At 43.4% G+C, this 26,852-nt stretch overlaps 1 protein-coding gene across 3 annotated transcripts in view; it reads left to right on the top strand.

Annotated features, from left to right (window-relative positions):
• Positions 1–26,852, top strand: part of NEURL1 (neuralized E3 ubiquitin protein ligase 1) — a 145,147-nt gene that overhangs the window by 65,493 nt on the left and 52,802 nt on the right. For 2 of the 3 annotated variants that reach the window (XM_069019950.1, XM_069019952.1), the window contains exons 2-3: positions 18,502–18,743; positions 23,365–23,686. In XM_069019950.1, the coding sequence (XP_068876051.1) occupies positions 18,502–18,743; positions 23,365–23,686 (564 nt within the window). Of the gene's footprint in view, positions 1–620; positions 679–18,501; positions 18,744–23,364; positions 23,687–26,852 lie in introns of those variants that run through there. The other variant, XM_069019951.1, reaches the window with a different exon arrangement.

Here is a 26,852-nt window from a genome sequence, read left to right on the forward strand (position 1 = left end):
GGAATTCAGTCTAAGGAAAAAAAATCCCCAAACACCCGGGTATTTTTTATGTCTCTTTCACTCAAAACCAAACTAACACAAAGTGATGGTTTAGCCAAGGCAGCTGCTACACTGTGTGGGGGAGGGATTCAGTGTGTGCAGACATGCAGAGGTTAATGATGACACGTACACATTTCTTCAGAGGCCTTTTGCCTAGCTAGAGTGTACACTGTGGGTTAGTCCACGTGCAGGGGATGTGGGAGCCTGCATATCCACACATTGCTCAATAACTGTCCCTAGTACCAGTCATAATTATTAATAAATCATTAATTACCGGTCTTTGTTTCACTTTCGCTTTAATTATATCACAGGCATTAATCAGAGTTTTGCTGTGGAATCATTTTTACAAGGAGCAGGGGAAAAGGTATGTCGTGTCACGTTTTTCAAACTGTAATTGTATAGCATCAAGGTTAATTGCAAAGAAGTCCCAAGTGTGTTGGGTTTTAGCCCGGGAGGTGGTGCTGATTGACAGGTGTGCTTTTAAGTTGGAACGGCTGAGTTTGTAAGCTGATTGCAGAAGGTGCTCTGCAAGTTGTGAATACAATATAAATAATAGCTCATGTGTCTTTGTGTGATGTATACAGAGGATCACATAAATGTTGTGCGTGACCAGATTTACACCACCCATATCTAGGTCTGGTGAGTGATGCAGCCACACTTGTGTGCTGCAAAATGGAAGAAAGAAGCAGGAATTAGGATATAGCAGGACTTCGTCCACACTGTGTGGCAATAGGCTTTTGGGTGGCTGGCTGCATTGATTTTTCATTTCATCAGGATTTCGTTTTCCATGGACTTTCCTTTCCTTCCTGGCTTGTAATTTATTCCTGTACAAAAGAGTGTGAAGCCCTGACATGATCCTTCCTCCACATTTTGTTCTCCCGGCAAACAATTTCCGGGCCTTGTTCACACATGTTGGCGGGAGATCCGGGACATTTGGGTGCTGTGTGGAAGCCTCAGCCCCCATGACAGCTGCTGAGCAGCGGCTGAAGGGCTTTGGGGAAGAGCAGAGGGTGGAGGCCATTTCCCTAGTGAAAAATGGCTACGGCATGCAACTTCTTTCAGTCTTACTTTGCACTATAGAGCTCTATTTTTTTCTTTCTCTGCATTCCTTGTAGAGTGGTGAATGGTGTATCTATGTGCAAGCGCTGAAATCAGCCCCACGCTTTGTTTCTCGCTGTCTATTCGTTGCCTATACTGCAATAACCATTCTAATTACAAGTTACCCTTGCAGTTGATATCAGTAAACAGCATTGTTCTCTAATGCACACATATATTCTAATTTAATAATTTCCATCTTCTTACGCCTGATTATAACTGCGAATATCCCAGAAGAAATAAGAAACAGCAACACCAAAAAATATGAAGGCCTACAACACCAACTTGCTAATGAGATTTCTGTGAAAATTAGTGTTGATTTATAGTCTAATAATCTCTGAGTTATTGCCTAGATTTTGGGATAACTTGTCATTTGATGGAGTGACTGGTGATGGGATCAGACTCACTAAGGGATGAACATCTTCTTTATCCTTCAGACAGTTGCTTGTTGAGAACTAATACAGGGCTGAGGAGAAAAAGTTGTTTGTAAACTCCTTCTGCTTTTAGCACAATTGCTATATAGTCCTGAAAGCAAAAGAGTCTGTGTGTATGAGGAATTAATCCTGTTCAGGGCTGGATTAACTGGTGCAGAAGACCTTGGGCAGGGTGCCAAAGCAGTTTTGGCATTTGCTGAAAGTGGAACGTCCAGAGATTATTTTAGTGTGTGCCTCTGACCTGTGTATCACCTGCCAGTGTCCCAAGGTGACCGATAAGAGAGCGTTATCAGCTGCTGACAACACTTCTGACAAAGAGGTGTGTAGGATCTCTGTATGTAGAGATTTTATGAATAACCATGTTTATACTTGAAAACCGTTTTATTTATTATGGAAGGCAAATGAGTTTTTCATTAGTCGTGGCAGTTTTTGAGTGCAGGGATCTTGCTACAATGGTGAAAGCAAAGACTGTTCCTGTTCTCTTTTTGTCCTTTGCTTTCATGGCATTTTCTCATTAACTTTTCTGTCTGCTCTGTTTTGGTGGAACTGCAGGACTGAATGTTGTTTGTCAGATTTTGTTGTCTTATTTGTCTCCTCTTTGACTGCTCCTTCCTCTCCTCTTTGTGAATGCATTCTTAGCTCTGATCCTTCTTCACCTCTTCCTTACTTCTCCGGTTTTCTTAAGAATTATGGGTGATATATTCATTTATCATTCAATTAGTTTAGAGGCACCAGGTGTCTCTTCAGGAAGGTTTGTAGGATCCCCTGACATGTTCTAGGGAATCATTTGCATACTTAATCAAAGCAAGTACTCCCACAGCCTGAAGACTCATATTGTTAATAGTATAAAATAAATTTACTAAACAAATATGATTACTATTGCAGACATTAGAAGGACTTAAGGAGAGGTTATCTCTCTACATATAATCTCAAAACTGATGTGGCTGCTTTAGTTTCGATAAAAAATTTTACATTAATGATATCTATATGTGCAGAGGGTGGCATCAAGAACAGTCAAAAAAATTATTAACCCTAAAGGAAAGGGAGTTTCCTGGAAAGTGAAAGCAACCCAAAGGGTTGAATTAATGTTTGCTCTCAGGAGCTGTCAGGGATCAGTGATGACACAGCAGGGTACTGAGCTGTATGAGTATGGCTGTGAGCCACAAGCCTTGCAGTGCATGTGCCTGTGGTCGGTGCAGATGCTTCAGCCCTGCAAGTCCCGGGACTTTGCTCTGGGGTGGATCCCTATGACCACTGTTGTCCTTTCATTTTTCTTCTTGTCTGTTCCCCTCTAAATCAATGTTTTACTGTGAAAATGTATTTCTCTGAGTCCAAAATGAGTCAGAGCCACCTTCTCTGTGGCTGTTGTTGAGTTAGTCTCACCAGTAGGTCTGTTCCTTGACTCTGTCCTTGATTGCCTCTTGAAGGGACACTGTAATTTGTTGGCATTAAAAATAACATTCAAGATGACTGCAATTGATTGCAGGTGCTGGGGAGAGGAGTCCTTCGGTTTACCTGAGATTTACCATAGGCCTGATAACTGAAAGGGGGTGGGCTCAGAGTGAGACATGATAATTGACTGGATGCATGAACATACTTTCCTCATTAGAAACATTGCACTTTTGTTTTAAAGAAGAAGGGAAATAGTAAAATGCTCATATAATAAAAGCTGTATACATTCATGAACATGATACAGCGTGCTCCTGATTGCCTCCTCCCTGACAGCCAGCATCAGCAGAAATCTGAAGTTCTTGCCCTCTTCATCAAGTTAAAATATTTTTTTTCATGAGAAACCTTTGTGTTAAACCAAGGCCCCTTGCTGTGAAAACCAGCTCCTTTTGTGGTTCAGTTTACATCCTTTTCTGCCTATACCAATAAACACATCCTAATACAGAGAGGGAACATGGAGGGGTCGAGTAACATTTTTACCCATGGCCTGGCTTTGCCCCATCACGTTGTACCTCAGGGGGTGGTTCTGCATGGAGGCTGCATGACGCAGGTCCATGCCAGGTGACCTTCCCAGATGTGCTGGGTCAGCTCCCAGTGCTCGGCAGCTTGCTCACAGCAGGCTTTGATAAAGTCTGGAAAACAGAAAAGGACCCAACACTTGTCCCAAGGAGGATGGATGTGACTTCTCTATAAAGTTTGCCTGAATAGCAGAGGCTGATTCCGTCTTTGACTACCCGAACAAGAAGGTTTCCACAAGTGACTTGCCAATGGCTCAGTGTGACTGTAAAAATGCTGGTTTAGTCTCGCTCTGGTAAAGTCTTTGGGTTACTTGCTGCAATTTCATGAAACTTTTTCTGGCTGACACTGGCAGATTTTCTCTGTGATAGGCCCTGCTGTGCAGCCACGTGGCGCCATGCGGATACAACACTGGAAGTTTTTGGCCAATAGACTTGTCAGGAAAAGCAGGACCTGCTGTGAGATACCGGGGCGGGACTGAAATTGTGTTTTTCAAGAAACTCTGAGGCTTGTGGCCTGGCTTAAGCAGAGCCCAGGCAGTGCCTGTTGAACCAGGAGGGAATTTGAAGGAAACATGTGTCTGTGTTTGAGTTGCGCCTTGGCAGGTCTGGGGATTGGTTGTGGGTTTTTTGACTCGGACTCCTGCAAGAGCCTGTTCGTCAGTTCCCCACAGTGCTCCCTAGCAACTGAGCCCTTTATGAAGTTTAAGTGATCCTCAGGCTACTGCAAGTCCCAGACCTGTGTCATCAGCCAGAGGGAAGCTGCGCAGCCTTGAGAAAAGTGGATGGGTTTGATCCTGGGAGAGCTCTCCACCTGTGGAGGGGAGGTTTCTGCCTACAAAGCAGGGATGGTAAGGTGCTGTGCAGAGCTCCAGGGCAATGCTGTCCCCTGTTTGCAAGAGTGGAGGGGGATTTGAGCCATAAACGACATTGTGGCACACAAAGAAGCCATTTCAATTTCAGTCTCTGCTGGAAGCGCCACATGGAAAAGAAAATGTGATTGGTATGAAAAGAAATGTTTACGTTTCTAGGAGCAGAGACCTCCCAAATAATTAGTATCACTTGACAAACTGCTGTTTAAAATGCAAGTGGTTTAAGTGCTGCAGCTCAACAGTCATTTATCAGAGCTCTGGCGTAAATGTGATCCCTGCTCTCGGTTGGTTTCTGCTGTAAAGTAAAGAAGATTTTCGGTAAATATCTTTTGCTTAAGGAAAATTCTCCATGATTTTATCCTTTTCTTGGTTGGAAACCCTAAATGTTAGAAACAGGACAAATGGCAACTTGGTGGCAAGACTGTTTGGGATACTGTTTTGGAATGAAATAAATCCTGGATTTTGTTTTCTGTTCATCAGACCAGGCTTTTGGTCAGAAGAAAGACAGAAATGTTTCATTTTCTTTAGCTTTTGAGAGGAGGAGAGTGAAGGAAAGGTTTTTGGGTGAGAGTTTTGAAAGCCACAGCTTCATCTCTGATCTGCCTGTCTCTAATATTCACTGACTCAACTAAAAGTACTTTAAATAAAACCTTACTTTTCTCCAGGGCTGTTTGAAGACTGACTGAAGACATGAGGGTTGTTAAGATTTTTCAAAGGTTTAAAAAGTGGCAGCTTACAAAGAGACTGAGATAAAAAAGGAAAAGTAAAAAAAATCTCTCTGGAAGATGGAAATATATGGGTGCTTATAATGTACTGAAGTATCCCAGACCAAAATGACTTCTGTCTTTGCACACCAAATAGAATCAGATTATTATATATAAATTAGAGCTTTAAGAATCTAAATCCTTTTACAAAGGCATCACTGATGATATGAATTTCTTGTAACTTGCAAAAGGAGAATTGCTCAATTTATTTTCTCATTATCTTAAACCAGCTCAATGCCACCGTCTGATTTTTCATCTCTGAAGGGTAAGAGACTATCATTCATGTTGCCTTCTTGTTTTATGATTCTGAGTGAAGCTATGTGCTTAGAAGGAATGCAAGACTGGGAGTCCTGATGAGTGCTGGTCCCATACGGATCTCACATGGAATTAGAGCTGCAGCATGGTAGGAATTGATGTTCTTCTTCTCTTAATCTCTCAGCACATCAGACGCTTTGCAAAACTGGCCAAAGAGACCTTGATCAAGCAGCATGGCTGTGACAAGGTTCCTGGGCAAACCTGTCTCCTTTCTGACCAGCCCAAGGCACTATTGCTTGAGCAAGGGTGGGTGATTCAGTATCTTAATATTGTGTCTCTGTATCTCAACACTTGGATTTTGGATGGTTACTGACTGTAAAATGATCTTACTCTCTTTGGCCTGTGCTATTCTGTGCATGGCCTCTAGCAGTCAAGCTTAGGTAGGAAAGTGGGCAGTGCTGTCTTTGGGATGCTACCAAGGATATTCCACCATGTTAGAAATTAATTCCTGAAAATGGAGATGCAGTGATTGCAGTTCCCTGCATCCTTCCTACACAGGTGTGCAATGGCATTTATCAGACAAAGGATAAAACATTCAGGCTGTCTGTACCCATAGTAGAAAGGATAAAATTCAGAGAACTATCCTACAAATGTGCTACAGATAGATTTGAAAGAGGGCTAAAGTCATTCACTGTGTTTGTGAGAGCTGACTGCTCTCACCATGCTCTTCATCAGAGATCATGTAACCTTAGTCCTTTTGCTGGGAGATGTTTCTATCCTGTTATCTCTAAAACGGCTACCTGACCTCTCTTTACCCATTCATGAGTTATCCCACAGAGACCTTTCTGCTCTGAACCCTCATACAGCAAAGCTGTTTCCTGGGGACTCCAGGTCATGCCTCATCCCAAGCTGATTGCAGCTTTAGACTGACCAGTGTACAAGCAGTTGCTTGGAGATTCAGAAGCTCTTTAGCATTTGATAACTGGAATATTTTGAGGTTTATTTGCTATATATACATGACAATACACACTTTCCATCTTCTCTTAATCCTGTGCTTTGGAAAATCCATGCTTTAGCCCTCATGGACAGACTTTATCAGTTTTGTCTTTAGTGGTGTGGCAGAAGCAGTAATTTTGTGATACACACATAGCTGGTACTGCTGGCTCAGTTAGTGCAGAGTGGGGTGTGTAATACTGTGTGAGCAGCTGTAATAAAGTGTAAATATGGGCAAAATACCCTAATTAACTTCAGTATTCCAGAGATTTTGAAGTGTACCCTCTGGGAAAAAAATACAGATTGATAGTGGTTTGGGATTTGTGCAACTTCAGTTTGATAACAAGTATTTTGTGCTTTTCCTCTGTGTACTCTATTTACAGCAGTAGGTTCAGCTTCTGAATTGAGATCTGCTTTTGGGTGCAGAAAACTAATCAGGGAAATGCTTCATGGCCCAGAGGTCTGGATTTGCAGACTCCAGCTCAACAGCTGCATCTCTCTGTGCTGTCAGGAAGAAGCATCTGTCAGGGATGCAGCATGGTCCTTATTACATTATAATTTAGTGCTGTGGCTTAGAAAAACAGGGGCATTTATGTACTCAAAAAAACCCCAAACCAACAAAAACCCCAAACCCCTAAAAACAAATTAAAGCTCCAGTGATCTTTGCTACCAGAATAAATGCTCCTTATCTGAACATTGACTAAAGGATGTTACACATTTTTTTTTAGCTAAAAAAAGCAAGGAAAATGGATGAATGAGTTGGTCTCCACACTTAATTGCTCCTTGCTTTTCTGAAATAGTGTATGTGTCTTTCCACCAAGAGAATAAAGTCCCCTGAGCCCTTTAGGCTTGTTTCCAGTTCCCACGTGATCTTCAAGGCAGTCACACTCTAAATGTGGCTTCATCAGGAACAATGCTCTGACTTATGTGACATCAAATTTCTTCCTCTTTTCAAGCTTATCAATACATCAATATGCAGAAATGCCCATCTGCATGAATTGTAAAACAGTGTGTTGTTCCCATTCCAAGCTGGCTTGCTTTTCTAGCCCATCTCTCTTCCTTCGGCTATTTAGAAATGCACTCAACTTTTCCTCTTCGTGATGTTCCTCTTGTGTCACATGCTACATATTACCCAACTTCAATAGTTGGTAACTGGTCATCTGTGTCAGGAAAGGTCATGCAAGTAAAGCTGCAGCAGTATAAACTTGATGAAAACTGAATCATTGGGAAGTTTTCTCCTGTTTGTACACACTGATGTTAAATACAATTTCAAAGCTGGAGAGGTGAAGCTTCCTTGGTGTGTTCTCACAGGAAATATTGGGGTACTGCCTCTACAAAACAGTTTGAGGGGTGAACTGTGTTACCCAAGTCATTAGGAAACAATCATGAAGGTTTGGGGAGGTTCTGTGAGGGCTTACAATGAAAAGGGCTTGGAGCTTCTAGTTGGAAGTGTATTTTTACCTATGCAAATCAGAGGGGACTAGAACTCTTCCATGTGCTGTTGTAGTGACAGAAGAGATGTGGAGTCACCTTTTTCTGTCCTCTGGTGCAAGGAATTGCACTAGCCATGGGTATGGAACAGCATGGGTCCTGACAGATTCATTAAAATAACAGAAATTCAGATGAAACATATGCTTGCTTACAAAGTTATGTTCCTCTTATTCCTATTTCTTTTCATATGTGCAGCCTGTAAACAGTTCTGGGCAGGACTCATCTCTTCTTTCTATCTTCGTGAGATTCGGCCTGAGGGGGTGGCTAGCAGGTAGGATGACTTCTAAAGAAATAAAACAGGTCTATGTGCTCTTGTCCTCAGGCCATAAGGATTCAACACTCTTGGTCTTCTACTGGCTGACTTATGGCAGCAAGTGCTAAGGAAAGCAAGTTCCTGTGTGGACTGCTCCAGCAGCTGTTTGTAGCAGAACATTAAGTGATAACTTCATGGGTCTGGCATGGGAATTGCTAGGAAGGATGGTGGAATAGTATTCACACTCATTCTTTGAATAAGCACCAGAGATACTGTTTATTTTTGTTAAAATAAACTGTAACTTTATGGTCTAACTGGCTGGTGAAGTTTCATGTTTTAATTCAGTGGTCCAAGTTCAAGTTCTGGTCTGCTAAAGAAACAGAGTTATTTACTGGTAAAGGGTGTTGAAACTGGTGCAGGCGATGTGCTGCTGAGCCAGATGAGAGTGGGAAAGTCAGTAATTTAGATTCCACTTGTGACTGTGGTACAGAAAGTGCAGATTAATGAAGGAATGTGTGCATAGAGGGCCAAATTCTTGCGTAAAGGGAGAAATGTTGCCCTTTCTCCTGGTTTTGCCTCAACAGTACTTATATTATTTGCCTGGAAAAAAATAATGTTTTAATGGTGTAGCGGTTAACACTTCTAATGCTACTGGAGTCCTCTCTGGTCTGGGCAAAAGTTCTTGTTTATAATTTGTATTTGTGCATTGAAGTTTCTGTAGAGCAGGGCTGGTGCCCTGCCCTGGGCTGGGACCTTTACATCTGAGCCCTTGTGCTGGCTCTGCCAGGTGCACTGGGAGTTTAAGAAGCTGATGGTGGGAGTCAGGTATGGAGCTCTGTGGTTTCATCCCAGCAATGTACCTAAAAAATGCCATTTTGATGACAAACTCTTGCCTCATTTAGTGCCCAATGCAAGTTACTTTGCAGGAATGCATTACATATAACTAGTGGTCTACCAAAATAAATCCATCTCTTTGTAACTGTGAGATTGGAGAGCCTTGGTTAATCACAAGGGCCTGTTGTGCTTCAGGAGACGGGGAGTTGTTTGGGGTTTTTCTAAATGAGAAGGTATGAAGCATGAGGAGGACAAACCAGGACAGTACAAGAGATTAAAAAAAAAAATTAAGGAGTAGACCTAAGTGAGAGAGAAATGTGCTGGATAAAGTCAGGCCAGTGAAGGAAGGGGAAGACTTGAAAGAGAGAAGTGGCTGAGAAACTTTAATACTTGTGACAAGGGAGGAGGAGGAGGAAGAAGAAGGAGGAAGGGATGGCGAAGAAAGCAGAGAGGAAGGTTGTATGTTCTGTGAGTTTTCCTCAAGGAGAAATGGACAGAGGAAGAGAGAGTGGGAAGGAGGAATTAAAAAAAAATATGTGGCTCCTATAATCCTGAAACATTTAAAAGGATGTTAAACGTGGCCAAATAGTAAAAGTAATAGTAAATTTTGACCTGCCTGATAAGTTGCTAGCTCAAATAACCCCTTACTTTAAGGATTTATTTGCTGCCAGACAGGAAATAAAGCCAGTGGAATCGATGTCTTTTGGGTCTAGTCAGTGTAGAGCAAGACTAGAGTTTCAGGTCGTTTTTCCTTTGTAAGCACTTTCGTATTCCATTTCACAAGAACATAAACCCTACAAAACCCCCCAGCATAAACAGCAGCCAGGTGACCCTGAATAGATATATATTTAAAGAACTTCCCTTTAGGACTGCTTTTTGGACTTTATATTGAATGGAAATCTTTGATATTTGGGTAACTGATGCAGATGGAAATAGTTTGGAGACTGTTCCGACTAACAGCAAAGAGAGCAGTGCAATTTTCTGATGCTGAAAAAGGGAGTTTTCAGTTGATCAGAAAAAAATGAAAATAGACCAAAAAAAAGGACATAGAAAAGACATACTGGGCAGCAGAAGGAAAGAGCAGTGACCTGAGTTTGGGGACATCGGCACATCAACACCAGAAAATTTTGGCTGAAGATCGCTGTACCTCACAAGTGCTCGTTAAGTTTAAATATGGATGGGGTAAGGAGCTGCTCCTGGCAGTCATGATCTCAAGAGACCCTGCAGGGAAAAACAGCAGGAGACTTTCAGGAGGAAGGGTGTGAAACAAGCATGGCTTGAGCACTGTGTTTATAAACAAAACTACACACAAAATGACCCAACTTTACAGTATCTTGAAGTGACTCTAAATGGATGTTTTATATTAGAAAAAAGGCACACTCCAAGTGTAATGTATGATAGAAGAAAAACAGCCTCCTGAGAGTCTTTAGAAATGGTGTTACAGCATAAAACTTCATGATACGTGGTTCTGAACACAATCTACACTCTCCAGCTGGGTAAGAGGAGACGTTCTTCCACTTCTCTACCATTCATCCCAGTGCATGTCTTCCTTGATTAGAGGTGGCCTCTGATTAGGGAGCTGTGGTGAACAAGACACTCAGGATATGGGAGCATCCTCCAGCTGATCATCCAGATAAGGAGCATAATTCAGATATGCTCCACAAAATACCTTGTCTCTTTCCACTGGTGATAGAGTGCAAAGAAGAGCATCCTATTATATTGTAAGTATGCACTGGGAGTAGCCTGATGTGGGCCTAATTCAGCATCTTGAGTCTAGGGGCACATCTTTGATTTTACACAGATATAACTCAAAGCAAATTCAAGTGCTTGAGTTCAGAACCACAACTTTTCTAATTTGCATTTCCTTTGCATGGCTTTGTCAATAGGCTGCACCATTTCTATCATCTCTTGGATTTTGGTTCTACAGATCCACGTGCTTGTCTCTGCTGCTCTTACATTTGCTTTCTCCTGCTCTCCATTGCTCCCACATTCTTTCTCATCCTGACAAATAAATGAAGTTTAACCTTGATAGGTTACCTCTGTTTCTGGTGAACTCTCAATATTCAAACTTTCAAGCTATTACACTGGAGATGGAAAATGTGCCCAGGATAGACTTTCCATTAAACTGTATTTAAATTGGAAGAGAATGCTGGCACCTCAACAAGTATTCCAGAATTAGATCCCAAAATACTGAGGCTAGCTAATCTTTTGGAAGAACAAAAACTCTTACTGATTTATATTTAGCAGAGGGAATGCATTTTAAAAACACAGCCTATATGAGGCCCCTTGAAGAAAACATCTTTTACATTGATTTGTAGTGCATGGAAATACTACGCCGCCGTAAAATATTTGCAGTTGGGCTCTGCTTTTATGTCGCTGCTTTTTTTTTTTTGCAGTATGAACTGTCGTGAACTCTCTGAGAGTGGCTGCTCTGCTGACTGTGGCTGTGCAGTGAGACAGGGCTGCCTCTGGGGCAGCAGCTTCACTGTTCATCATGGCTGTGCCCAGTGTTGCAGGAGGGGAGGGGGAAAAGCAGCAGTGCAGGCAGCGCCACGGTGGGAACACCCGACTTGTGACTGTGAGGCTTTGGTTCAAAGTGGCTGCAAGGTTTGTATTTGTACTGTGCCCTTGGACCTGTGCAGAGAGGGATGAAGGGCTGCTGGCCCTAATCTCAGCAGCACAACTCTAAGCTGAATGTCTGCAGTGACTGCTTGGGTTTAGTTTATGCGATTATAAATTAGGAGGAGTTCTGTAATGTTAACAGAAGTGTAACATGTTCTGTGCAGAGTTCTGATCTGTACTAAGAAAATGAGTAACTGGAGCTACAGTAGGTGGGAGAGCTCAATGGCTTATCCCAACTGGGCAGTTTCTGGAAAAGGAGCTATGACAAGAAGCGGGTTTGATAATACAGTGAGTCAGAAACGCAAACATAACTTTAATCTTATGGCCAACAGTGTATTAGCTTATCTTTGAGAAGATAAGGATTATCAACAGGACAGAGCATGGAAAGTTCTGGGTTTTTTTCTTCCTTATGTCCCACCATCTGCAGCACAGACAGATCAGCCATCACCCTGGGCAAGCTGTTTCTCTTCCTCCTGAAGCATCAGATATTAGAAAAGGAGAAGATTACCAAGCTGCACATTTGTAAGAGAAGGATAAACAGAATTTTTGAAACATCCCTAAACTGTAAACCAAACTAGACTTAACTTGCTTTCTTTTGTTAGAAAACATACTATTACATTTCTCATTAGACTGCTGACAGAGCCGACCTGATCACAGCAGAGCAAAAATATTCTAAATCAAGAAAGAGATCTTAGATGCTTCCAGAGCACCCTTTTTTACTTTGATCTTCTCATTTCCTAATCACAAACCTACAATAATAAGTTAGCCTAAGTAAGCCATAGAAAGAACATTAAAGATGCAGTATCACCAAGATGCAAAGAGAATAAGGTCAGAAGTGCCTCCCTGCTGTCAAAAACGTAATTACATGGCACATGCAAGTTGTTCCTGCCTGTGGATCAGTGGAGCCGCTGGAAGCTGCTGTAGGGAGGTGTGGCTGCTGCTGATGCAGGGATGTCAATCTCCTTCCCAAGGATCTGTCTGGAGCCCGGGGACGCAGCTCCTGAGGCAATTCCTCCCGCCCAGCGTCTTCCGGGGGGCTGCTCACCCCCTCTCTCCTTACCTGGCAGACGGGAGCATATGGCTGCTTACTTATGCTCTGCTGTTCTTATGGGCTTAGTGGGCTTATGGTCTGCAGGGGCTCGGGGAGATTTGCCTGGGGAGAAGGCAAGGAGGGACCTGGAACGGGTGGGCTGCACCCATGGGAAGTGGAGCGGTACCAGGGTCTCTGTGGTGTGTCACAACAGTAACTGAATTTTTGGGAATGACTGGCAGACATTGAGTAAACAGTGCCTAATTAGGGGCCAGGAGATGGTTAATGATTACACAGCACTGTAACTGAAGATATGAAATTTTAAAATTTGTTTATAAGGAGAAGAGATTTCTTCTCAACAGCCTTATGTGCATATAGAACTATATTCACACCTTTCTTCCTGGGATCATCTACTCTTCAACAAAAAAAAGGGTCTGATCACCCTTGGTATTTTTTAAGTGCTTGCAGAGCTGTCAGCTGGATTGTTCCTCCTGGAGATGGTATGTGTGGGGGTTTGCCTCCCCAGCTCAGTCCTGCCCTGCTGTCCTCTCCTTCTGCCTCTCCTGCATTTTGAGGGTCTTCCTCACCTTCCTTCCCTCATCTAGCAGAGCCGTCTCTAGGCTCTGCACAGAGGCATCTTCCCATCTCTCCGTGTAATTTCAACAACAAACATTAGTTCAGCCTTATCCTTGCTATAGTCAATTAACAAATTCACTTCTCATCTGTAGTACTTAAATCTACTTTGACCAGCCTAAACTTTTGCTCTGAGTATTTTGCTTTTTTAAAAAATAAAATATTACAAACAACTCAGGCTTATTATAACTGAAGCAGAGCTCTTATTCTCCTGTCACTCCTCATATTTTTTATCTACTTTTTTTAAGCTTTATAAAAGTTGCCACACTCCTGACTCTTACTGATGTTCACAGCCTTAGCATTGTCTTTGAGCAAGCTTTTGTAAAGCCTCATATCCAAGTTGTAACCAGGGACTCCTAAGTTGAGGTGTTCATCTGTGTTGCTAAAAAAGCCCCACTCCCAGGTCACTGCCTGGCACTCCTGCAGAAGTTGTTGTCTCTGTCGGACAGGACATGTGTCTGTTCCTCAGCCACAGCACTGCAAGTGATAGAGGGCAAATGCACATCCCAGCTGAGCAGAGAGACAGAGCACGTGCCAGTCTCTCTCTCAGCCCCTCCTCCTAAATGCCCTCAAATACACTGGTATCATGAGTCTTGTAGATCCCACTTGCATCTATCCCATCTTCCAGCCACCGCCTTTCCCCTTTCTGTTCTGAAAGCTTTGAAGTCATCTCTTCTGCCACTGACAAATGAAGTCTTGCCACGCTTGTATTTATTACAAATTTCACCTGTTGCACCTATTTCCCTACCCTTTGTTCTTATTGTCACTTTTTGCATCTCTTTCGCTAATTTAATTTTTCTTTATGAAATGAAAAATCAGCTTCTTCACTTTGAGGGATCCTCACAAATTAACCACTCCCTTCCCACCACTTGTCAGTCAGAAAGATGGATCCATTGCAGATCATCCTGCAAACAACTCCAGCTTCTGTTGCCCAAGTTTTATGCTGGGTGGGGGTAGGCTTCTCACAGATGCTGTAAAACCACCCTTGTTGTCTTTCATATCTCTTACTGTAAGGACAACTTAGACAACTTTGCACGTCAGGTTAATAAAAAAAAAAAGGACTGGTATTATCTCCCTTCATATGCATGTGATTTGTCTGCACCTGCCTCTTGTCTTGCAGTTTGCAATTTAAATGGAAAATCTTACGCTATGCATGAACCTACTCGCTTGATACATCTTGTCACTGCTAAAATAGCACAGATGAAAATAAGTTATGTTTTGGCTTTGACTTCTTTTGGAGTCTTGGATGGGAGCGCTAGATCTGAGCAGCTGGCTGAGATCCACCTTGTAGATATTTCCCTAATTCACTGAAGTTTAACCCAAGATGCTCCTTAATTTGGATTTGACATCCTAGAATTAAGCTTTTGCATTTCTATCATTGAATGCCCCAACCCTTGCAAAGCTATAGTCGTTACTGTGGAGGAGCAAAGCTTTGCTTTGGCTTCTTGGTCATCTTGCAAAGATGAGTCGCCACTTGACTGTGGTGACAGCAATCTATCTGACAGGGTCATTGTCATCCTACAGACCCAGGGAGAGTTGGATAAAGACTGGAGATACATTATTACTTACTCCCTCAGGAACAGCAAGCATGTTTTTAAAGGCAGTGAAGATTTGCATTAATTTATGGTTCTCTTTCTTCTGTGCACATGCCCTGGGTCAGGCTGTATGTGAGAAAACAAGGTTTGCAACCCCTTTCAAGTTTCCACTGGTGTTAAGCTAATGTTTATTTTTAGTAAACTGTATCTCAGATTGTGCTTTTAAGAATCCTTTTGCAAAGCCTAGCACAACAATTTCATTATGTTTTCTCCTTCTGAGCTTTTTATTAACAAATATAAAGGATCATTGTAACTAGTTATGCTGTACTTCACTGATAATTTTCAAAAGTTTGGGTCTAGCTCAAGAAATGGTAAGGACTACAAGCATTCACCTCAGTTGATTTTTTTCCCCCAGTGCTGCTACTAACCACCCAGCTTTGGAAAGGCTGTGTGGATACTCCTTCAGGGGCAGGTCTTTTCTGCTGCACTGTGTGGGTGTCCCTGTCCCCACACTCACACATGGTTTCCTTTTCTTCCTTCTCAAAATCCTTCCCTTTAAGTGCTTATCCAGTAAGGCCACCTGCCAGATAAAGCACTGTTTGTCAGCCTCTTTTGATAATGTAATAATTCTGAAACACTCTTCTCTGTTCATCGTGTGGTGTTTGCCCTGCCCACTCATTTCACTGTCACTTGTCTGCAGCACAGGTCCCCATCCCAGACCTCTCCTTCTCCCCAGGCAGACAAGGATATGTCATTCCCATTTGCTACTGCATGTTAGTCTTAGGGCTCTGTTTTAAAGTCTTCTTTTCTGTTTCTTTCAATTCTGAATGATACTTATTTCACATGCTGTAAGAAATTTATCTTAAACACTTTGCAGTCAGTTTTCAATCTGAAGTGATTTTTTACAGTATTCTCATAAGTGCCTATCGAGATATTTTCAATTTTCAAAACTGTATTTTTAAAAAAATAAATCCAGACATTTCTTGCAGCATTTAAGAAATCCCAAGCCTTTAAAATTATGCCTAATGTTTGCAAAGCATGAACATTTCTGGTGAAAACCCCTAAGAGGATTTGAGCTGCATTTTTCTAAGCTGAGAACTCCCAGTGTTGCCTTGTGTGTGGTGTGTTGTACACAGGATGTTGTTCAGGCCTTGAGATCCAGGAGATCAGGCACATCTAATGCACAGGGAAGGAGGAGTGTGCCATCTTTGGGGAAATACTCTGCTTTACCAAAGGGCTCCAAAAAGGATACACTTAGGAGTGGGACACGGAAGGCAGAGAGGTTCAGCTGTGTAATGATGTGGTTCATGTTAGCATCTCCTTCACCTTGGCTCACTTAAAGGTTTCAGAAGATCCAGTCCATGGCCTTGTGGCTCAGGGGAGCAAGTGGTACTTTACCACTTCTGTTACATTCTTGGCAGGGCTTATGGTATTATGGGGAGGTTGTGTTCAGGGTTCAAACCCAGTGCTGGGCAAAACAGTTCAAACAGCATCTATAACCAGGCATGAATGGAGAAATGAAATCAAACCTGAGGAGTGAGCAGCTGCTGCTCTCTATGTCCTCCAGCATGAAAGCTGGAAAGCTGCTCAGGGTTCCATGGTGCACCTCTGGGTTTGCAGCCCTTCAACACAGAGGCTGTTTTCAGACAGGAATGATCTTGCTCTTGTGGCTTTTGTCACAAGATAGCAGTTTCAAAGGGGTGATAGCAGAGAACACACCTAGTTTGCAAAAATCTAGTGATACTGGAAGGGATTCAACCTCCTGTTCTTTGGGGCATGAGACAGTCTCTAATTAAACAGGTTTTAGGCAGTACCCTGAGAAGATTCTGTCTGTGGGCCTGCTGCAGCTTGTATTGTCTTCTGACCATGCAATCTGGTCTGTGGGGAAAGCCAGGGTGCACCACCCCAGGTCAGCAGTGACCTTTGCAAAGGGAAAAGGCCAGGCTCATGGGAGCTTCTGCACCCTGACTTTCTCCTGTAAAACTCCCCTTTTGTGCAGTCTGTACTCCCCAAAGGTTTCCCTCCATGACCTGCCTGCTCAGGTTAACCTCTATTTTCTTGGTACTCTGCACCTCATTTCTCCTCCTCCACCTGTGAGAAACAGGAGAAGGAAGTTGACAATATTCCACATCACTTTTAGCATCAAAAAACTCCCACTTGGTTCATCTCTCCCATAAAGCATTAATGAAAGTGTTTAAAGGTAACAGCTCTGCTGTATGACCTCCCTGCTCTGTTCTGAAGGAACAGCACTGTTGCTAAAAATGGGAGGGAAAAAACCCAGCAAGGAGATGAGAAGAGAAGGCCAGAGTGACAGATGCTGGAGTTGAATGATAATGTTCTCATCAGAAGCAAGCATTTTGAGTTCTGCTGAAAGTTAATCACACTCACCCTGATGATGTGCTGTTACAGCTTTGTGTAGCTACAAGCTAAGACTGCCTAAAAGGCTGGAAGGAAGAGTGTCTGGGCTTTTTATTGCAAAACCAAGAGTTATATTAGAGGTGTAAGCATTTTATAGTAGCTATAGAAAGACATAGCAGCGAGCAATTAATGTGTGTGAAGAATACAGATAATTAATTTCTATAGTTTGTGTGTTTGAAGAGTACTGTTTAGTCATGCATCTCTACAGCACAAACTGGCACATTTTTAAGGTCATATTTGCTTTTGTAGCGTCCTTGAGTCTGTCACAGAATTGTTGTGTATTCTATTGGTACTCTGTTTCCAAATCGAGGAGTATTTCCTCCCAAACATATGTGCATGGTGTAGTGTGTATGTGCACACAAGGAAAAGGAAGCACATGACTTGTGCTCAGTAGAGTGGTTGTTTTGAGCTGGAACTGCTGCAGGCTCCCCTTTGAAAAGAAACGTGCCTGTCCCTTCATCCAGGAACAAAGCTGCTGCCGTGGCTGTGCTGATCCTGCATCAAGTCTTTCTGCAGAGTTTTGAGTGGAGAAAGACGTAATCTCCTCTGTCCTTCACAGCCTTTCTCCCTCTTACCTTCCCTCACTGTAATCTTAGTGTGCTGATCAATGCCTTCATGATGTGTGGGATCTCAGCTGAGGTTCTTATCAGTGGAGGAGAGAGGAGAATGGATGGGAGTTGGTGGAGAGATCCAGTTGGGTTGCTGCTGAGTGGTGCTTGAGCATAAATTAGCAATGTGTGTGTCTGAGCTGGCACATGGCATGGGTGGATAGGGCACCCAGAGTCACATGGAGGCAAAGATCAATGGAGTTGCTGTTGCAAAGGAGGAGTGAGAGAAATGGTCAAGTTATGTAGGAGTCCTCTGGAGATGGAAGATTGTTCCCTAGGTGTGACAGCTTTGTTACAGCAACTTCACAAGTGCTTTGCTCTAGTTTTAGAACCAATTCTTGTGTTCTCGCCTGGTCTGTGGCCTCAAGATGGCTTGTGATTTCAGTGCTGAGGTGCAGTCTCAATGTCATGCTATGTACTGTCAGATTGTCCAGACAGGAGTCTTCAGTATCCTTGCATCTTTTATTGCTGAAGCTCTAAAAACTGATGCTGATGCTCTAAAACCCCTCAGTGGTTTAAAGTTTAAGGATTTGGCTAACTTTATTTTTTTATTTATACTTTCTGTCTGAAGTACCTCTGCTTTTTTTTTTTTTTTTGCATTGAAAATTTCCATATTACTCACAGCAGATTTGAAACCCTTTTTTCCCCATTCTACTTTCAGATTCCATTGGTGGGTCATTTTCAACTTCCTCCCATCGATGCCACCACAAGCAGAAGCACTGTCTCCCCATCCCACAATGTGGAACTCTGTCCATCAGCCCTCTGCTTTTCCATCCTCACACGAAGGGATCCCAGATCATCATGGACACAACACAGAAGGCGGTGAAGCGCCAGGCTAGCTTCTGCAATGCCATTACCTTCAGCAACAGGCCCATTGTTATTTATGAACAAGTCAGGCTTAAGGTGAGTAAATTATACTTTCCCTTTTTGCCATGGGAGCTGCTGGGAATGTACCGGGCTTTGGTGCTTGCCAGCAGATCTTTAGCCCTTCCTTGAAAAGCACAGTAGTCAGATATTAGCCTTAAAGATCTGCAATCTTCGTTGGTACTTCTGCTTTTGTCGCTGTAGTTCTTGGAGCCATAGTTACAGACTGCTCTGGAAACAGAACAAAAGGGAAATCCACATTCCAAAAATACTTATATTGATGTTAGACAAGTACGACAGATTAAGCTGAGATCACTTGGAAAACAGCAGGAAGAAAGGGATGTATTGATTAGTCTGAAAGGCAGCAGCCTCAGTATCTCTCTAGAAAATGTGTCCTCTAGGCTTTGCTCCTATCCTGCATAGCAGCTTTACTGGGCAGGCTGAGGGAGGATGAGGAGTTAGTGAAGGTGTTCCATTCCACAACAAGCACTTTTGTTCCTGTAAGCAAGGCAGCAATGAGGGCTGGTCTCATGGAGGTGAGAAAGCCAGGAGGTAAGAGGTCAAAAAGGACCTGGAAGCGAAGGTTCTTGCTTATGTGCTTGGCAGGAAAACCAGAAGAGTTTGGAGGAAAGGATGAAAGGAGAAGTCGGTGCAGTCACAGTTGCTGTCTAAGAAAAGGACCCTTCTGGCGGTCTGCTGACTGCTTTGTTGAATCAGTCACCTGATAGCCTTAAGGGCAGAGGACAGAACATTGCAGGGATCACATTTTTCTCACTGGCACAAGTTGATTTCACTTCCTTTGTGTCTGTGGTAGCCTGGAGGATGGAGTTCATACCCCTGGTGCTGCAAGGGGAATCCAGCTCCTCTATGACAACATGGCTTCGTGTACACCAGGAGCTGCTTTCTAATGAAGAAACTCCTCTATCTCCTTAGGAACTGAAACACTTTTCAGATTATCAGCACGTTAAGGAGCTTGGGACCCTTGAAACTTCATTCACAGATACTTTCCCATCTTTATGCCCTCTAGTTTGTGGGGGTGTGTTTTTCTGTTCATAGCTGATTTCACTCCTTCCATTGGCACAAAGTAGGTCATCTTCTTTGGCCACTTTAGTTCATGGCGCACGTGAATGATCTGACTGCAAATCCTTCATTTGCACAGGAGTTTTCCAGAGGGTTTGTCAACATGTAGATACCCAGTTTGAAAGATCTTGCTGTTGCCCATTGCTAGAGGTCCAGGAGTGCTGGGTCCTACAGCAGTGTATCAGCCTTCCCTGCCTCTTTGCTCACAGCCAGCAAAGGAGCAAGGAATGAGGAAGATGCATCCTTTTGGAAATATATGGAGATTTCAGGCTCAGGCCCAGAGATAGAAAATCCCCACTACAGGTTTCTTATGCTTCCTGTGGAGCTCTTAGTGCTTCTATCCAGGCTGGAAGCCCAGCAGGAATCTCTCACATTGCCTAATGAGATTTTTTCCCATGTTGGCCAGCAGTTTGGACAAGCAACTGTGACAGATAGTCTGGGAGGAGATGAAAGCAGTATTTCACTTTTGAAGACACCATCAAAGATTTGAGTGGATTTGGTGGTTTAGGCAAAGGTTCTGGGTTATTTATTCCTCATTCTGAAACAAGGTAGCTATCTCTGGAAATTCACACTTGTTTATCTCTGTGTATTTGGGGATTTTAGCTTGCATAACGTGTGTGAAGAATATGCATGCAAATCTGCACAAGAGATTTATGAGCAGAGCTCCTGCTGACTCCAGTGGGAAGGTCTCATGGGAGTAATCAACAGGCTTTAGCAGAACTTGTGCTCTAGGGAGGGATGGATTGTGAAAACATCCTTGCTTTTTTATGGTAAGTCCATCCTGTAATTGCCTCACTATTGTTCATGGCTGTGGAAAACAACATCTCAGACCTTCTTACCAGTCACAGACTAACCATGAACCCAGTCATTCAGGTCATATAAAGTCTAAACTCCCTCTGGAAAATGGAGTAAAGAAGTAAGGAGATTTCATTCTGTTTATTAGCTATTGTATCTCAGGTTTTATTCTGAGATTATTTTGCAGCTCTGGGAATATGGGAGTATGGCTGTCAAGCAGCATCAGATACAAATGTTCCAGTATGGCTTCTTCCATGTAATTCAGGTCATTTCTAGGAAGTGAAGTTCTCAAAGACGGCACAAGGCAGTAAAGATCAGGAGCCTGAATCTGTGAAAGCAGCAGTGGTTTAGCAGTTTGGATGTTGATTCTGTCTTTTCCTCCCCTTCTGGTACCCAGTGGACCTCCCAAGCTTTTCTGCTAGCAGTGGCTGCTGAAAAGAGAATTTGGTCCATCATTAACCATTGCCTTTTTTAGCAAAACTGCGAACCCTTTGTCCAGCCATGTCTAATTCTTGGCAGGCTTTATACTTGATTTTAATTTGGATATTAGTTTGCCTGTGGTCAGACTGTATTGAGAACTGTTTATAGGTGCTGATTAATACATGGAACATGTGCAGCCTTAATTACCATATGAATATTTACTTCATGCTGCCTGTGACTGCTGTGAAGTATTGGCAAGAGACTGAATTGTACAAATGACAATGAGGCCATATTTATCTTAGACCCAAAAGCTTTTAGGGCTTGCAGTAAATTTGCTGCAAAAAATAGCCCAGGCTTCTTCTTGGAGTGTGTGTATTATGTTTCCCTGTTTTGTCATGTGCACACCCTGTTAAGCCCACTTCTACTGGGGACATGCACAATGCCATCCCACCCTGGCCAGGTATATAAAATAGTAAATCTGCTTCGGTCCTTTTTAGTGTCATCCCAGTGCCCACCCTGTAAGCAGGAGCTTCCCATGGTTCCTGGGACTGAGGTCAGTGCTGAAGTGTTCCATGTAAACAGTTTAGGTACCTGGGTGGACTGAGTAGGGATAAAGATCAGCACTCCCTTAACTGAAAATTGTCTGTTGGTAACTTTTTCTGAGCTCTGAGTTATTTTCTCTGCTACTTTAATTATAAAACAGAAATCTCTAGGCTTTGAACAATGTCTTTGTTGTGAGATTATTGTGACCCCAAGGGCACATGTTCCAGATTTGCCTTGGAGAGGAATATGTAAAAGAGAAGCACAGTATTTACAAATGTGATTAGTAGAGAATTCAGAAGTCCAAAGAAAATGTCTTGTAGAATCCCTTGGTGAAAATTCTATGCTTCCAAGCTGGGACACAAGGGGCTCCTGCCAGGCTTTTGAGAACAAAGTCCTGCAGTCCTGGACAGTTCAGTCTCGGTCGCTGCCATTCATCTGAGCCATTAGTGCTTTGGCAGAGTATGAAATTACAGAAATGCAGCAACTTTTGTGTGACATCTGGTAGGTGGTACCTGTCCATGTTTCTGCTCTTGTCCTGCGGCCAACAGTGGAATTGCTTGAGGCTGCCAAGACATTGATGGAAGAGGACTATCTCAAGTGCTCTCGTGTTTGCTGCAGGTTCAGTGTGTGAACAGATACAGCAGTTACATGTCAACTGGCATGCAGGAACTTTCTTGGCTGGATAAGGTTATATCCAGCATCCTTAGGTCTTTCATTTTGTAGTCTGGATCCTGACAGGCTGAATCACTTTGAGAGGAACAATTCCCAGCAGGTTCACACTCAAACAATAAAGTAAGAGGAAAATCTTCACCAAGGACATCATCTGAGGACTATACTAACTCTGGAAGACTCCCTGCTTCCATGGGGAAAAAAGAGGCCTTATATCTGGGTAGTGTTTTCAATGTGCTGCAGGTGTTTAGGACCTGCTGCCTGCTCCCCACAGATCCCCTACTGGCCAGGGCTCAGTTCTTGTGAGTTGAAGCTGATGACTCTGGCAGTATCTGTGATTCATTGTCCTTCTGTCTGTCAGGTGCAGAAGGATGGGTATGACAAACGAACCATTCCAAAAACCATAGCAGATGTTCCTGACCCCAAACACACTGAGTAATTGCATACTGACAGGTTGGGGTGTAGTTATGCACAACATATTTTGCAAAACACCGTTCACAGCTGAAATAAGTAGGTTTTCCCCAATCATAAGAGAACATCTATTATTTCCTCACAATTGTGTATTTAACAAAGTTAAATACTCTATATTGTGCTTTCCCACACACAAGTTCTCTGCTGGAAGGCTGTGATTTCAATATGTCATCCAATATGACAAGTTACACAAGGGAAAGACTGTCTTTTACTTGCCTGGGAAGCCCAGAAAACCCTATGATAGTAACTGTGATTCTGGAGTCTGCTTTTCCCTCAGGTCATGAGAGACCCCATCATCTGAGCACCATGTGGGAAGAATGCTGCTGCTGAAGGTGCTGAGATAAAAGGTCCTGTGGCCATTTATGGCACATTTTGTGAGAGGATTATTCTTAGGCCAAAAGGAATTACCCTAGAAATAGAAATGAATCATCATGCAGCTGTAATTACATTTCACCTATCCACATAGATGTAATTTATTTGGTTTTAAATATGGGGATCATATCCTAAGTTTGCAGCAGCATTGCTGTGCACAACTGAAAAAGCTACAGCAGTGTTTGGTGGGTAAAATGTTTCCCAGATCTGGTGGGGCTGTCTGCACACTGGCCACCAGTGTTCAATGCACAAAGTGTGTCAGTTGATGTTCAAGTGCCCAACACTGTTATTGCTGCTGTTGTCTTTGCAGATCACTAAAAAGCAGTGCTGCTGGAGTGGGGCTCTTCGACTTGGCTTTACTTCCAAGGATCCATCAAGGATTAACCCTGACACTCTGCCAAAGTATGCGTGCCCTGACTTGGTTTCCCAAAGTGGGTTTTGGGCCAAGGCTCTACCAGAAGAGTTTGCAAATGAGGGAAACATCATAGCCTTCTGGGTGGACAAGAAGGGACGGGTTTTCTACCGGGTGAACGACTCTGCTGCGATGCTCTTCTTCAGCGGCGTGAGGACGGCGGAGCCCCTCTGGGCCTTGATCGATGTCTATGGGCTCACCCGTGGAGTGCAGCTCTTAGGTGAGTACCTGGGTCCAAACACCAGGGTGATGCTGAGCCATCCCTGACGAAGGGCCAGGCTAACACTGCCTGTCCCCTCGCTGTGCTGGGACAAGTACAGGGAAACAGCTGTCGTTCCTCCCCAGAGCATCTCAGCACCTCAGCCTGGATCAGTGGGTGTTTGAAACTTAGCACGTAAATATAACACCAGTGGGAGGTGGGAAACAGCTGCTACAATATAGCACTAGAAGCCATGTCTAAGTAAATGGATTTCTGCTCAGAGGTGTAGCTCTATCAGAGAATAGCCTGGAGTGTGTCACACACCTTTGTTTTTATCTCATCTTCTGCTTTCCCTGTGCCAAAGCGGGGAAGTGCGCTTTACGTGCTGTGGTTAAATCCTTCCTGGATGGCGCTGTTATGATTTTCTGTCAGGTTTAATGGACAGATTTGAAACATGGCTATCTTCCAAATTACCTGAGAGAATCTGTGGCTGGTTTTTCCAGGATGTTGCTTTCACAGAGGAGTTTTATTTGTCCTCTGGAGTCTGAAGCCCAACAGTTGGGGTCGTAGGATGAGTGCTGAGTGCCTGTGTCTTCTGCCATCCTCAGGTGAAATGAAGATAGTTTGGCATTCATGAGGACTCAGTCATAGTCCCAGATGTGCAGGCTGTCAAGGTTTGGGCTATTTGAGTTTATACGTCTTAGAAGAACTGAAAAGATTCTCCGAGGATTGAAGGGCAGCAAGGTTGCTGGGGAACCAGGAGTGTCAGCACACAGCCTTAGAGTTGGCTTTGCATTGTCACTGGCAGGAAAATTGCAGCACTTCTCCATGTAATGGTAGATTCACGGGTCTTCCTTTCACCATGGAAAAGGTTAGATGGTACCTGCTGACCTTCAGGAGCTGAGGTTCCTTCTGAAGATGAGATGGTCTGAGGCTGAGAGAGATCCTGGCTTTTTCCTGCCATCCAGCCTGTTAATCTCTGTTAAAGTGACAGCTTCATGCTGTGTATCAAAAACTTAAATTAAACTTGTTTTTCTGACAGTTCTGCCTCCTTTCTGCATTCCGTGCTGTATTAAAAAATATGGTGGCAGGACTACCCATAGCAACCAACACAGCAAGGAAGAGGGACGTATGTTCAGGAGATGAAGGAATGAGACTGACCTTGTTGAAAAAACTCCTGGCCCAAGATTGCACAAGGCAGAGGAATTGAAGAATTTCTCAGCAGCTTTTTCTTTTTTTAGGTGCAGAAAGATTTATCTTTTGTTGTGAATCATCTTGAGTCAGAGCCACTAGGCAACTGTTCGTAGGCCAAGGTGGTGGTATTTGAATTGGGATGGAGAATTTGGGCAAATGTCATGCTAAGGGTTCAGTTAGGAAGAGCTTACAAACAACTCCAAGTCCTGCGGCTGTTCTTGTGAGATTTGGCACCTCAGGACTACTCTGCCTGATTAATGAGGGTCCATAACTCTGGATTATGTGTTTCCTTTCAAAACACCCAAGAAATCATTTCCTATCCGTCATCCACCCCTGCATTGTCCTAGCATCTTCCACATCCCCCTTCACAAGGAAAATGTGACTTCTGCCAGCCACTGACTTACCTCTAGTCCAAGAGGCTCTCGACTCTTTGGTGGGTATGAAGTCCCTGAATGAAGCAAGCAGCTTCTGAGTTTACACAGTTGGCGTGGAGCTCAGATACGTATTTATAGCTTGTTCCAGCAGCCTTCAGCAGGCTCTAAGCCTGCAACTGTGCTGAAACGGCTTCCACCCGAGTTCTCTGCATCTCCATTCATTATTAAACAGCACTAAAAGTCAGAGAAGGGAAATCATCAGCTGTGTTGCCCCTGGATCCTATAGACATACGTGTTACTATGCTCTGCATGCCTGCTCTAGTGTAGCAGACCACACATATAGCACAGGACAACTTGCCAAAAACTCCCGGGACTTGACAAATGAATTTCATAGCTTAGCTACAAACATATGGTTGAATTCAGCCTGGTATGGCATGCAGGGCATCTGATGGAGGCTGGGGATGCTGCAGTGGTATGTTGAACAGAAGAGCCTAGCATTTCAGATTCCAGTTCAGTGATTTATTACTCCCCCCAACTCCAAACATGTTCCTTGTTCTTAAGTCTCGCTATTTTCTCAATGCTTGTAGGGTTGCAGGGTCAAACTGCACCTCTGCACAGTCTCCCTTTGCTTTTGTGTGTAAGAATCTGACCAAAAACTTTACCATTTCTGGTGTCTTTCTGTTTATTGCAGAATTACTCCCTCCCCACTCCCAGTAATGTAACTTTACTTCCAAAATGAGACTTGCCAAAGGAAAGACCTGCAGCAGTAAGTCCTTGTGTCACTGCAAGATCCCAGCTCTGCAGGGAAATGGTCAGTGTGCATTTATGTTCCCAGAAGTGACAACATCCAAAACTGCACATTTTTATTTTGCTTATCTGCATTACACTGGCAAATCAGTTCCAGTCCAAATAAGGAACTTAGTAAAACAGGGTAATGACTAAGTCTAGTGACACTGTTCCTGTCTTACAGATAGAATAAAGAAAGACTTGAATGAAGGGGGGCCCAAAGCCTGTGAGAGTTAAATGACTTGCCAGAGCAAAAGGTGTCATCTGCCATCAGCCTTTTTACCCAGCTCAGTCCTGCCTCTCTCTATCTGCAGCACAGGCATTGCACAACATTCTGGCATCACTAAAATCCAGCTGGTTTGTACCTTAATTTTTCATTTCCTTCTGCTTATGGCCTTACTCACAGCATAAGACTTACTGACAATTACTCACGTGTCAGTACTGCTGTCACTGCACAGGTATATGTGGCTGTCACAGATGTTCCTGGGTCTGACTGTCCTTGCTGTATGTTCAAAGGCAGAGCCCTTTGAGCAGCTTCTTTGCCAGCTGGATTTTGAAATGAACCAGGTGAAAACGGCTTTCACGGTCCACTGCACTGCAGCCAAGGGGAGTTTGAACTGAGCTGGGACCATGGTTCGCCTGTCACTGCTGGAGTGAGTCAAAAGGAGGCACTGGTTTAAATCTGCCTTGAGGTGGCTTCAGCGATGAGGTCCACAGTGCTGACTCAGTCACAGGTGAGAGGCTGCTCCTTGCTCTCCTCTACCCACATTATAGAGATGAAAAGGCTTAAATTCACCCAGGAATCTGGTCTCCTCTGACCACAGGGTCTCAGC

This window comes from Aphelocoma coerulescens, chromosome 6, assembly GCF_041296385.1.
Source record: "Aphelocoma coerulescens isolate FSJ_1873_10779 chromosome 6, UR_Acoe_1.0, whole genome shotgun sequence".
Classification (NCBI taxonomy): Eukaryota; Metazoa; Chordata; class Aves; order Passeriformes; family Corvidae; genus Aphelocoma; species Aphelocoma coerulescens.